General features: G+C 41.5%; 1 protein-coding gene and 1 long non-coding RNA gene across 9 annotated transcripts in view; one reads left to right on the top strand and one right to left on the bottom strand.

Moving 5' to 3' along the window:
* Positions 1-14331, top strand: part of HDAC8 (histone deacetylase 8) — a 243617-nt gene that overhangs the window by 210740 nt on the left and 18546 nt on the right. For all 8 annotated transcript variants that reach the window (XM_045472535.1, XM_045472534.1, XM_045472538.1 and 5 more), the window contains one exon: positions 2686-2791. In XM_045472535.1, coding sequence (XP_045328491.1) covers positions 2686-2791 — 106 coding nt within the window. The remainder of the gene's footprint in view (positions 1-2685; positions 2792-14331) is intronic.
* LOC123595169 lies at positions 10360-11052 on the bottom strand. Its single transcript, XR_006711067.1, has 2 exons — positions 10824-11052; positions 10360-10596 (listed from the first exon to the last, which is right to left on the bottom strand). It is a non-coding gene; the product is annotated as an uncharacterized LOC123595169 (long non-coding RNA).

Here is a 14331-nt window from a genome sequence, read left to right as displayed (position 1 = left end):
GCAGAGTCTAGTAGAAAAAGTTAACAAGTGCCAAAATAAATGCATAACATAACACAGAAACAGAGAAATGCCATGAGAGAGCCAGAGAGGGGAATAGAGCAACACCTTTGCCTTAGATACAGCTGCTGCCTTCCCAATGCCTGTTACTTCCTTTGGCCCCAAACAGTGCCTCCCCAAGGCTGGGACCAGCCAGCTGCCATGTCAAACTGGATCATAAAACAGGAACATTCCTAAATCATCTCTGTCCCCTAGCCTAACAGATAAGCAGAACCTGGGAATAATATTTCATTGGCAAAGGTGGAGAGATGTCTGGGAACCCAGACTTGGTCATTACCTATAGCCAGCTTGCTTCAGCAAAGAATAGGTTATTCATGGGTTAGTTAAAGCCAGGTGCTAATGCAGCCAGATCAAGAGACACAATCCCGTCAAACTGAGTTCTGTTACATTACAAGTAAGTTCTGGCACCAGCTGACCATGTTACAACTGTGTGCTCTTGGGCAAAGAGGGAACTGAAGCAGGAGAATATGGGTAACAATATAGTAGATATTCACAATGAGAACATGTTCCAAATAACCCTAAACCGGCAGCTCTATCTTGCTGGCAGAGGATCAGCAGTGTTATCTTCTTAGATGGAGGCAGAACATTCTCTCCTCCTATACCTCCGTGAGGCACCCTGCCTCTGATTTGTTTAGCACTTTGATGCTAGGGGTTTCGGTCTTCTCCCAGAGTATCTACTTCATTGCAGCTGCCTTTCTTCTATTGCTCTCTCTAAACCCATCTTCCCATACCTGTGAAATGAGTGTACTACTTGACACCCTCTGGAGGAAAAGAGGTCACCTAAGGAGAGGGCAACACCTGTTTGAAGCCTTCTCTTCCAGAGCCAAGCCCACAAGATCCTTGAGCTTGGACTGAGGGGCTATCATCAGCTAAAAATACAAACCTCTCAAGTTTTTTTTTATCATAATGGTGGTTAGTTTCTAGATATATTTCCCAGGTAACCCCTCTTGTCTCTTCCATATATGGGTTTGATAAAGATGATCTCCACTCAAGGCTTCTCCTATCTCCAGAACACAGGGCTTCAGACATCAGACAGCAATGACTCCATCAGGAAAGAACAAGGCCCCTCTTTCCTTTCTATGTCAGTCCATTAAAAAAAAAGCATTATAATAAGCATTGGGGCAGTCTTGGGCATTTTTCTTTTAATTCAATGTATAGAGTTTTCCATCATGGATGTGCAAAAGCCATCTGCCAATTAAATTACTCCCATGGATTCCACAAAGATGCTGTTAGAACCCTTAGAGATCATTCCACAACTTCTCCCATGGTGCCAGATATACATCCAGACTCTTAATAAGGATAATTTGATGGCAATGACAATAACCTTGGGTTCTCTGAATGACATCAAATTCATAACATATATCCAGATCCTTTTTTTCATGCCCTCTCTACCATTTTTTCCATGGAATTTGAATGTCCCTGTTTTACTTACCAACTAACAATATCACTATTGAAAGCACGTAATGTTAAGAACCATATGCTCTCTCTCCAGAAAGTATGCACAAATACTATTTCTGTTAAAAACTAAACAAAAATAGTAGTTTTGCATACTTCCCATTCAAAAACTTATCCCAATTGAATGATTCCCTTTGTCGTGGAGTGTTTTTCCCCAAGTGGGCCCTAATAGAGAAGTTGAATCAGATATTGTGACTTACCAAAGGTCACAAGGAATCATCTAGTGAGCTAGAAATAGAATCCAAAAACCTTTCTTTTGATTCCCTGAATTTAAAAACAAATAAACTCTACTATAGAGAAAGAAAAACTGGAGAAACTAGGCTTACTTGACATTCCTGGGTCAGGGAATTCAAGTCAACCAAAGTTAACAGACAGCTGCCATAGTCTGAGGATCAAAGAGGTGAATAAGACATAGGTGCTGCCTGCCTTCAAGGAACTGACAATCCAGTGCAGGGAGGTCAGGTCACTGCTGAAAAATCTCTATCTAATGCAGAATGGGTTTATGAACGCCTAGAGGATCCCAGAGGAGGTCTTGCCCATCTTCATAGTCTCAACAGCAGCCAGCGTAGTGACCCACATATAATATGTAGGCATGTAGTATTTGTTGAACACGGGCCATAAGAAAGGTACCAAAAGAACACGCTGCAGGTTGGTGGAAATTAAGGGACAGCTTTGTGAAGGAGGTGACATTTGAGCTGTGCCTGAAAGCATAGGGAGGTTTTTCACAGGCAGCAGGAATTGAGGGAGGGCCTTTGCAGCCCTAACAAAGATCAATGGCAAAGATCCTAAGCGGGGGGGGGGGGGGGGGGGGGGGGGGGGGGAGTGCAGAACAAAGCATGATGTGATTTGGGAGAGCCCAGAGCAGGCCAGTGTGGCTAGAGAACAGGGGGCAGTGAGAGCTAAAGCTAGAGAGAGAAGCTGGGACCTGAGCAGAGAGAACCTTCAACAGCAAGCTAAATAATTTAGCAGTGAACTGTCACTGGAGGTTTTGAACAAGAGGAATGGTACCACCAGGACAAGGCTTCCTGCTGTATCATCTTGCCTGGCCCACCTGGGCCTCCTTTGCCTAATGGACAGTGGTGGCTTTCTTTTGATTGTTCTGTGTGTATGTGGTTTGGTTTTGAGGTTTTCTGTGGTTTAGTTTGTTTTTTGGCCTTTCCCTTTTCCTTACAGTTTTTCACAGCATATGGTCCTGATTATGTGTTGGAAATCACGCCAAGCTGCCGGCCAGACCGCAATGAGCCCCACCGAGTCCAGCAAATCCTCAACTACATCAAAGGTGAGCACCACCCCTCGAGTCCTGCCCTCCTCATTCCACCCAGCCTGTGGTGGCCCATCAGTGGGAGCTTCCCCAAATACCATTTGTCTTTTGGTGGCTAATCATTTCACTGACTTAGAAGGGAAACAACTTCTTGGCCTGATAGCTTGTAGCTGGAATTCCACACTGGCCACTCTGATTGGGATTGTCATTTGGCCAGCTAATGTCACCTTCAGGGGGACAAAAGGTTTACCTTTAGGTACCTCCAGTGGAAAACTAGTTCTAAAGTATGCCCTGGAACCCTTTTCCTTTTAAAAGAGCAACAGTAAAATTCTCTTAAGATGAGGGAAGTTCAAGTCAACTCAGACTTGGGGTAGGGGGAGGAGGGGCTCAAAGACATCATATTCCAGTGTAGTTCCTTGATCCAAGATGGCCTTGAGAGACTATGGGGCCACAGTGGATAGTCAGGATTCTGGTGCCCTGAGGGTGGGCTCCCCAGTCTTACCCAAAGCACTGAAGATGGGGCTGCTTCCCTATCTTGCCCTTCCCTTAGGCTGGCCTACAATTATTCTGACTTCTGGACAGAGGGAAATGGCAGTCATCAGGTTGTTATACTCTTGATCACACTATCCACTAGCTGTTTGGGGATGCTGCCCTTAGCTTTCCAGTAGAGCCCCCCCCCCCAAACCCCAGGTGCTACTCCACAACTCAATTCACTTTATCTACAATATTGTAAAGTTGTTTTGGCACCCATTTTCCTGTTTAATTGAATTTGTATATATGTGTGCATATCTTTTGGATCCTAATTACTTGCAGAGTTAAGAGGCTAAAAGTATCATATTGACCATCTCAAAGAGTGAAGTCCTCATGTTTATTCATATAACGACCAAGACAGCAGCAGTCCTCCTACCTTTGACTCCCTCGTTGGAATAGAATCCAGCATGAAAGGGAGGCTGTTCTGTGCCAGAGTTAGTCTGAGGGAACACATTATGTCCTAGGAGTCTTTGCTGAGGGTTATATTAAGGCCCCATCCTCTAGTAGAGCCCAGGCTGTGACAACAGCCAAGTCCTTAGGCAGGGACTCCACGTCCCAGGCTCCTTTGGCCAGATAAAATTTTCTAAGCTCACAAGTCATAAACTTCTAAGATAACGCTCACAGCAATGCTTATTGCCTCTCTGGGGTGTTGAATAGCCCTCAGCCTTCTCTTGATCCTATAGTTTTAAGCCACCTCCCTCCAACTTCTCAGTAGGTTCCGACCCCACAAGCCCTCACTTCCTAACCAAATCCTCCTCCCTTTGTACAATCTTTAAGGCTTTTAAACTCTTTCTATTCCTGGCCCTTGTCCAGTCCTTCTCACTATGCTGCAGTCTTCATTAACACTAGTGCTGCCACCCTAGTTTCCTGCTGCCCCTCACAGACCCAGGACAACTTTTCTGTTTCCTTTGAGACTGATCCTGGACCAACTTCTCTTACCCCTCTTCCTTCAACCTTGCCATTTTCCCCCCATCCAGGCTTTAAATCCTGGTAGAGCACAGACAAAGCAATAGAAACAGAGAAACTAAAGCCTCTGCAGCTTCTTGTTCACACCTACGTATGTGCAGATATCTGTATGCCCTCATGCTTTCCTACACACGTACCCAGACACATATCTCCAGAGTGGTGACATCTTGCTATTGAGGAAATGGAAATGACAAGCGAGAGAAGACATAAGGAAGGTAATTCAAAGGGAAGAGAACTAGGAAAGGTAAGAAACCCAAAAGAGCAATAAATTTTTAAAAGACTTGAGATAAAAGATTAGTTTGAGGGTTGGGGAAAAATAATAGAAAATCTTAGAGGACATATAAATTACATGTAAGTCAAGATTTTTAAAAGATCCTAACAGGTTAAAGCAATATTCTGATTATAGCACAATAAAATTAAACTGGGCAAAAATGTATGGACCAGGAATTAGGCCCTCAGAAGCATTGGACACATACAAGATGGGAAGATGTTGCTCAGCAGCATTTTGTCTGAAAGAGCTAGGGATTTTAGTCAACGCAGTTAGTGTGAGTCATCAGGACAAGGTGGCTTCCAGAGATGTTGATGCAATATCAACCTCACTTTAAAAGAGCTCCAGACAAATAGGAGCATGCTGCTGGTCAGTTGGTATGGGGAAAGGACTATAGACCAGGGTCCAAGAGGTCTGGTTAGAGGAGCTGAGGCTTTTGGAAAAAAGAAGACCCAGGGGGATGTGGTCTTTACCTCATATCTCTGAAAGGCTGTCACAGTGCAGAGGGCATAGGCAGAGGTTATGTAGTCACAGAGCACAGAGCTAGGGCCCATGGGTAGATATTATAAAAAGGCAAATTCTTATTCAATAGAAGGAAGAATTTTCTAACATTTAGCGGTGTCCAAAGTGGAGCAGGCCATCCAAAAAGGAATGAGGTCTCTGTTGGCAGAGACATACAAGTAGAGACTAGACAGTCACTTGGTTGTCATATAATACAAGGGCTCCTGCATTGATTATACTGGATTATTGTTAAGGTTTCTTCCATTCTTAAGATCCTAGGATGCTGTATGTTAAAAATGAGAAAATAGAAACACAACAAAAAGAATATGATGAGAGTGCAGGGGTTGGTAGATGAGTCATAGTTGTTGAGGGGGGAAGTAATACTGTGTACAGGAAAGATTAATGAGAAGAAAATAAATTAAATGGCTGAGAGTGGGTGGGGAAGAGCCAGGGAGGGAGGACAGCAAGTAGAGTGGCTATAGAATACTAGGAATGCTCAGATTTTCCATTTAGCTATCTCTTTCATATTGACAAAATCTTGTGTTCTAGCCATGCAAATGAGCAGAGCACACAAGTCCAGGACCAAAAAGAAATTCAGCTAAACCTAGAAGAAATGAGGCTAGAAAGAAGTCTAAATGTTGCTAAAAATGGCCAGGCTAACCTGCTATACTGAGACCGTGCCCCTCCAGACGCATGCTGCCATCAGATAGTGAGTGTGTTGCCATGACAATGGTCAGTGTGGAAAAGCTGCTGAATTTTCTACATTCTGAAAGATTTTCCTGAACCTGCCTACATGACTGTCATTTGTTCTTGCATATAAAAACCTCATCAAGGCTGGCCATTTCTCACTGTGTCTCTTGCCCTCCTTCCCCCATATTAAAAACAAAGGAGCGGGGAAGCATGGATTGATTTGGGAAGATGGGATGGCAATGATGGAGTGGATGGATTAAGCTCCACTCTATGGGAGGGAGTTTAGCCAGCATGTCTCATTGAATTTGTTCAGCCTTTGAGCTTGGGGTTTTTTCTCTTTCTCACCACATCCCTTGGAAGCACAAAAGATGGGATATTTAGCCTACTGAAGATCAAACTTGGGAAGGCTCATCTTATAGAGATGTATTCTATATGCCACAAGTTGACTGGAGGGACAAGCAAATTTAGAATTCACCTTATCCCATCTTTACTGTCCATTAGTCTTTCCAAGAGGGAAAAAACAGACAAAAATAAAACCTTGGAGAGTCAATTCAAGCTGTTAGCTTCATACAGGAAAAAGCTATGTTTTGCTCTAACAAATTGCTCTTCTCATGCCAGTGAATCTCAAAGATATGTGTCAGTGTTCACAAGGAAGTGTGGATCGCTCAGCCTAGCTCATGCCCACTACTGTAAAATTATCCTCGCACCATCTTCATGTTCTCAAACTTGTTTGACTTTCCTCTGGTTGATGTACTCCAGAGGAATTGGCTCACAATGAACCTTATAAAGTTGGACTAGTGCTGATGTGATCAATCCCCATGGGTAGCTAGCTCCCCAAGCCCACCTGGCTCTACATGAGGAAACAAGGGTAGAGTTTTCTAGTCCCTGGTATGGATAACATTTGAATCAAGTAAAGGTCCCTAGGGAGCCACAAGCTTCTTATTGCAGCCCAGACCCAACCTTCTGTGGAGGAGTACAGAGGGAGAGTGAGTTGCACATGTGTGAGTATGTGCTGGCATTGTAACTGGAGGTTATAACTCACTTGCTCTGAGTTCCCAGACTGTGCCCCAAGTTTTCCTGGAATAGAAAAGAAGACAAATAGGGCCAGGAGGTAAGGAGGAGGAGAAGGAGGGGGAAGACACAAGAAGAAAGAGAAGGCCTTGTGCACATCTGCCTTTTCTGACCCTTAATGAAGGAGGCTTAGTAAGCATCCTCTACAGTGCAGGGTTGGGAAGATGGATCAACCAACTGATGTGGATGTAGGGGAGAGACAACATAGGTGAAATAAAAGAACGATAACTACTACTTATTTTACAGATGAGGAAACTAAGTCTCAGAGAGGATATGTAACTTGGCCAAGGTCACATTTGTTCGTTCATTCAGCAAACAATTACTAAGCAAGTTCTATGTGCCACACACAGTGTGCTAATAGGTGGTAGACCAGTCTCTTTGAATTGGGGCTTTAGAGTCAGGCTTTTTGTCCTTTCCACTGCCCCTCATCTCTTTGCAGTGTTGCCCTGCTAAGTCTATTTGTCATACCTCATTTTTCCATTCCTATTTTTTTAACCACACCTACCCCTGCTTTTTCCAATTACCCCTAGTAAACCCTTCCTACCCTTCACTGCATATCTGGCACCTTCCATGTGGCTGATCCAAAACACCTGAAATCTGATGTCTCCTTGACATCAGCCAAGGGCAACACTTGAAATTCTGGCCTCTGACACAGGCCTTTCAGCCTTCTCTAACCCCCTGTCCCTGCCATGCTCCCATCACCCTACCATACTATTATTGAATCTTTTTACTCCATTCTGAACTGAATAGAGAAGTAAAAGTGAAGGACAAAAGGTGGAAGAAGCCAACCCATCTAGCTCCTACTACCTGAAGTGTGTTGTGTTCACTAGCCTCACTCTGCTATTTACAGTTCCATGGGCCCAAGATGAGGCCCTTTGCACATCTACTGGTAATGTTCTCAGGAACACCATTGTACTGAGTGTAAGCAGCACCTCCTCTGGCAGTTTGAAGTCTGGGATTGACATTCTTCTAGGGACTAGCAATTGGGGTATCAGATCTGGATATGTCCAAGGCCTGCTGAAGCTCCAAGGAATTGCTGAAACGGTTCTCCTGCCTGGTGGGACTCTACACCATGGAAACTCAGCTTATTTCCACACCTTCTCTTGCTTCCTGAGAAGCCATAAGAATAAGCTGAAAGTCAGGGTTGGTCCCAAGACAGACTGACCATTTGTTTTCAGGCTTCTTAGAAGGATTTGGAGCAGGATTGTGGAGGATACCTTGAGCCAATTTGCATGACTTCAGGTGAGGGTTTCTGTGATGTCCATCCCTTATCTCTTCTTGTCATCCCCTATCCCCTCTTTATTCCTCTCTAGCTCACTGTGGTTCTTCCCCATTGCCCAGGTTCTTGTCTTGTTGTACTAAAGAGTGATAGGTACTAAAGAGTGATAGAATTGGAAAGGTTTGTTGTTACTGTTGTTGTTAAACAGAAAGATAAGTTATAAAAATATCAGGGTACCAAGCTGGCTCAGTCAATAGAGCATGCAACTCTTAATCTCAGGTTTGTGAGTTCAAGCCCCATATTGGGTTTAGAGATTACTTTAAAAATAGATAATTATAAAAGTTTTTTAAAATATATCATGCTTAAAATGTTATAAATTCTAAAATAAAAATGGAGGCTGTAAGCCTCCTGTTTAAGTTATTGTAACCAAAGTTAACTTTGTATCTTTGTAACTTTGGTTACAGTAACTTAAACAGCTTTTAACAAACCATGAAAACCCTTGGCAGATTACTTATTAAGACTCAAAATACCTATATATACAGAAGCAAGAACTACCATTATTGAAATTCAACTGTGTGACACCATGTGCTGGATTCTTTACATATATGATCTCATTTAATCTTCACAATTACCTCATGAGGTAGGAAACTTGTGTCCAAAGACACCATGTAACATGCCCATAGTCACATAACAAGTAAGTAGTGACCTCTGGAGTTGAATCCAGACCTAGTGCCATCTGCCTCTTAGCAGTATTGTTCAAGTCTACTCATCATACCCTGTCTGCTTTTTTCAGTTGACCCTAGTGAACCCTTTCCACCCTGCAATGTCTCCCAAAGTCAGGTTCTGAACCAGTTAAATTTTAAGAAGTATTATTGTGTCTCCACTTCAGAGCCAAACTAAATCAATCAATGGATATTTTTTGTAACCTCCCATGTTCTTAGTGCCATGAGAGGTATAAGAGAAGTTTAAAACATGGTCTCTGCCTCTATTAAACAGCTAAGAACTCTAGAGAAGGAGACAAAACTAACACCTTTAGACAGATCAGGATATAATAAGGCTGATACTATGTAGAAGTGGGGGAGTAAGACCTAAGGGAGACTGCTTTCAAAAGGCTTGGAGGAGGTCACGATCTCACGGTCTGTGAGTTCGAGCCCCGCGTCGGGCTCTGGGCTGATGGCTCAGAGCCTGGAGCCTGTTTCCGATTCTGTGTCTCCCTCTCTCTCTGCCCCTCCCCCGTTCATGCTCTGTCTCTCTCTGTCCCAAAAATAAATAAACGTTGAAAAAAAAAAAAAAAAGGCTTGGAGGATTTTAATTGATAATGGGGAAGTGTTCATAAGTGAGGAAAACTTGAATAGGTGGGATCCAGGAGCAGATTGCAACTTCCCTTGAATTTCTGGCTGAGGAGTCCATACTGGATACAATAAAGTGGGAGCCATTCTAGGTTCCAGGATTAGGACATAACATGATGCAGTGATATTTGGATGAATTGTGATATTTGGATGAATCATTCTTTTTTTTTTTTTTTTTAATTTTTTTTTCAACGTTTATTTTTGGGACAGAGAGAGACAGAGCATGAACGGGGGAGGGGCAGAGAGAGAGGGAGACACAGAATCGGAAACAGGCTCCAGGCTCTGAGCCATCAGCCCAGAGCCCGACGCAGGGCTCGAACTCACGGACCGCGAGATCGTGACCTGGCTGAAGTCGGACGCTCAACCGACTGCGCCACCCAGGCGCCCCTGGATGAATCATTCTAAGAGTGAGCCTGCAAGAGAGTGGACCAGAACAGTGGTAATAGGATATTCCCTATCCTATTCCTCCCAGAATACCCAAGGGTTGTTTGGAAGAGAGTACCAACAACACTTAGAAATAGGTCATGTATAGGGGATCAAAAAGAGAGGAGGAAGTAAAAATGATTCTGAGGTTTCCATTTGGATATCAGCTTGGATGGGGAGCTGTTGGAGGAGGGGGGATAGTTTTACAGAAACATATACTTGATGTGTTCTGTTTTGATATTTTGAAGTTGAGGTATAATACAATGTCCCAAATATATCTACATGGAAGATTTGTTGCAGCCAACTAAAAAGAAATTTTTAAAGATAATTTGATGGCACAAGATTATTCTCAAAACAATATTAAGTGTAAAAAAAAAACAGGATACAAAATGAGTTAATACCAAATAGTCTCAGTTTTGTAAATATACATAATGTATATGTGAGTGAGTATGTGGATATGCACAGAGAAACGTCAGAAGGAAATATAACAAAAATGCTAACAGTAGTTACTTTGGTTGGTAGGATTGGAATTGTGGGTATTTTTTACTTGTTCTTAATTCTTTTTCTGTATTTTTCAAAATTTCTACCATGAGCATGTGTTGCTTTTTTATTCAGAAAAGAATTAATACATGTTTGAATTTTTAAATAATAATAATAATAATAATAATAATAATGTTTTATCAGACCTTCTATCCCAATTTTTGGTTTACAAAATCTGGTCACTGCACCTGCACATTGCTGGAAAGATAGGGACTAGAGAGTGAGCATTTTGCATGGCTCAGGTACTATTTCCTTTCTTAGGTACCTCTAGTAATTCTTTTTTCCAACGTTTATTTATTTTTGGGACAGAGAGAGACAGAGCATGAACGGGGGAGGGGCAGAGAGAGAGGGAGACACAGAATCGGAAACAGGCTCCAGGCTCTGAGCCATCAGCCCAGAGCCCGACGCGGGGCTCGAACTCACGGACCGCGAGATCGTCACCTGGCTGAAGTCGGACGCTTAACCGACTGCGCCACCCACGCGCCCTGGTACCTCTAGTAATTCTACGGTGCTTCCATCTGTCTGCTCAAGGAAGCAGATTTTCCCTTGACTCATGCTGTAAAGCCTCTCCTGTCTAGTAGAAGGGTATAAAATCCAGATAGCTTCCTAGGACTATGTTCCTTTCCAAAATTCTCATTCATTCCAAAGCAGCTGTCTCAGTCTCAGTCTTTCTGACTTCTCTCTTCTGCTCCATTGATCTATGTGTTTATTCCTCCTCATAGTCTTGATTAGTATACTATATAATAAACCTTAAATCAGGGGTGCCTGTGCGGCTCAGTCGGTTAAGCATCTGACTTTGATTTCAGCTCAGGTCATGATTTCACAGTTCATGAGTTCAGATTCTGCACTGACAGATTCTGCACTGACAGTGTGGAGCATGCTTGGGATTCCCTCTCTTTCTCTCTCTCTCTACTCCTCTCTCCTCCTCTCTCTTGCTTCTTTCTCAAAATAAATAAACTTTTAAAAAGTAAATAAATACACCTTAAATCAGGTAGAGTGATTCCTCTTTCTTCCTTTTCAAAATTGTTTTAGCTTATACTAGTTTCTTTGCTTTCTATATATGCTTTAGAATAATCTTGTCTATGTCTACAAAATATCTTGATGTGATTTTGTTAGGAATCATGTTGAACAAGTATATCAATTTGGGGAGAATTGACATCATTATTGTATTGAGTTTTCCAATCCATAAACATGGTTTGTCTCCCCATTTATTTAGGTCTTTTTTTAATTCCTTCTTCAGCATTTTATAATTTTCAGCATACAGATTCTAAACAGATTTTATACGTTAGTTTTTCTCTTTTTGAGTTACTGTATTTTTAAAAATTTTCTTAACATTTATTTATTTTTTGAGAGAGAGAGAGAGCATGAGCAGGGAGGGGCAGAGAGAGAGGGAGACACAGAATCTGAAGCAGGCTCAGGCTCTGAGCTGTCAGCAGAGCCTGATGCGGGGCTCGAACCCATGAACCACAAGATCATGACCTGAGCTGAAGTCGGATGCCCAACTGACTGAGCCACCCAGGTGCCCCTTGAATTATTGTATTTATTTTGTTTTCCATCTGTTAATAGTTACTATATAGAAATACAATTTTTGTATATTGCATTTATATCCTGTGACCTTGCTGAACTCATTTATTAGTTCTGTTTCTTAAGGATTCTTGGGATTTTCTACATAGATCACCACTCATCTACAAATAGAAACAGTTTTATTTCTTCATTTCTGATCTGTATGCTTTTTGTTGCCTTTTCTTGACTTATTGCACTGGCTTAGACTTCCAATATTATGTTAAATAAAAATGGTGAGAGCAGACACCCTTGCCTTGTTCCTGAACTTAAAGGAAAAATACTCACTCTTTCACCACTAAGAGTATGTTAGCTGTAGGTTTTCATAGATCTTTCTTATTAAGTTGAGGCAGTAACCCTTCGTATTCCTGGTTTCATGAGAGTCTTTGCTATGAATGGGTGTTAAATGCAGCTTCTGCATCAGTTGATACAATACTGATATATATGTAATTTTTCTTCTTTAGCCTTTTAATATGGTAGATTACCCTGATTGATCTTCAAATTTTGTGGGGTTTTTTGTTCTGTTTTGTTTTTAAAGTATGGGGCACCTGAGTGGCTCAATCGGTTAAGCATCCAACTTTGGCTCAGGGCATGATCTCACAGTTTGTGAGTTCAAGCCCCATGTTGGGCTCTGTGCTGACAGCTCAGAGCCTGGAGCCTGCTTCGGTTTCTCTGTCTCCCTCTCACTCTCTGCCCCTCCCCCACTCACCCTTTGTCTCTGTCTCTCTCAAAAATAAATAAACATTAAAAATTTAAAAATAAATAAATAAAGTAGTCTTCATGCCCAACATGAGGCTTGAAATTGCAATCCCAAAATCGAGAGTCATGTGCTCTATTGACTGAGCCAGCCAGTCGCCCCTAATCTTCAAATTTTGAACCAGATTGTATATCCAAAATAAACTCTACTTGATCATGGTGTACAATTTTTATATACATTGCTGAATTCTATTTGTTAATATTTTCTTGAAGATTTTGTTTCTATATTCATGAGAGATATTAGCCTATTGGTTTCTTTTTTTTGTGCTGTCATCATCTGCTTTCAGTATCAGGCCAATAATGCCTTATGAGGTGAATTTGGGAATATTCTTTCCTCTTCCATTTTCTGCAAGAGATAGGGTAGAATTGGTATCAATTCTCCTTTTTAGTAGACTTCTCCAGTGAGACCATCTGGGACTGGAGATTTCCTTTTCAGGAAGTTTTTCATTTCTACCTTGATACCATTGTGGTCAGAAAATATGTGCTATATAATTTCAATTTTTTTTCAACTTGTTGAGGTTTGTTTTATGGCCCAGTATATGATCCATTTTGGTATATGTTCTATAAGTGCTAGAAAAAATATGTATTCTGTTGCTGTTTGATGGAATGTTCTATCAATGTTGGTTAGATCCTATTGGCTGATAGCATTATTGAGTTTTTCTATATCCTTGGTCATTATCTGTCTTGTTCTATTATCAATTGCTGAGAGAGGGATGTTAAGTCTCCAATTCTAATTGTGAATCTATTCTCCTTAAGCTCTATCAGCTTTTGCTTCATTTATTCTGAAGCTCTGTTGTTTGATACATACACATTTCGATTGCTATATCTTCTTGGTAGATTGACCTTTTCACCATTATGTAATATCCCTTTCTGTCCATGGTAATTTTCTTTGCTCTCAATTTTACTTTATCTGATATAAATATAGCCACTCCTGATTTCTTTTGATTAATGTTTGCATGGCATATCTTTTTCTATCCTTTTACTTTCAACCTGCTAATATCATATTCAAAGTGAGTTTCTTATAGATAGCATGTAGTTGGATCACTTTTTTAGCCACTCTGCCAATCTTTGTCTTTTAACTAATGTATTTATTTTATTTTCTTAGAGAGAGCACAGGTGGGGGAGAGGAGGACAGAGAGAGAAAGAGAGAGAATCTTTTTTTTAAGTTTATTTTGAGAACAAGAGAGAGTGGAGGAGGGGCAGAGAGAGAAGGGGAGAGAGAGAATCCCAAGCAGGCTCTGCGTTGTCAGCACAGAACCCAATGTGGGGCTCGAACTCATGAATTACAACATCATGACCTGAGCCAAAACCAAGAGTTGGATGCTTAACTGACTGAGCCACCCAGGCACCCCATAGAGAATTAATCTTAAGCAAGCTCCATGCTCAATGTGGAGCCCGACATGGGGCTTAATACCACAACCCTAGGATCATGACCTGAGCTGAAATCAAGAGTCAGATGCTCAACCAACTGAGCCACCCAGGAGCCCCATAACTAATGTATTTAGATCATTTATATTCAATGTAATTTTAATATGTTAGGGATTAAATCTACCATTTTATTTTTTGTTTCTCTTTGTTCCTTCTGTTCACTCTCTATTTTATTCTTCCTCCTTTACTGTTGGTAACTTTATACCTTTGTTCAAATTTCATTTTGATTCACCTTTAGTGGTTTTGATTGTATCTC

The sequence above is a fragment of the Leopardus geoffroyi genome, chromosome X (genome assembly GCF_018350155.1).
Source record: "Leopardus geoffroyi isolate Oge1 chromosome X, O.geoffroyi_Oge1_pat1.0, whole genome shotgun sequence".
NCBI lineage: Eukaryota > Metazoa > Chordata > Mammalia > Carnivora > Felidae > Leopardus > Leopardus geoffroyi.
The sequence above is the reverse complement of the archived record's forward strand: the minus strand, read 5'-3'. Positions and strand labels throughout refer to the sequence as shown.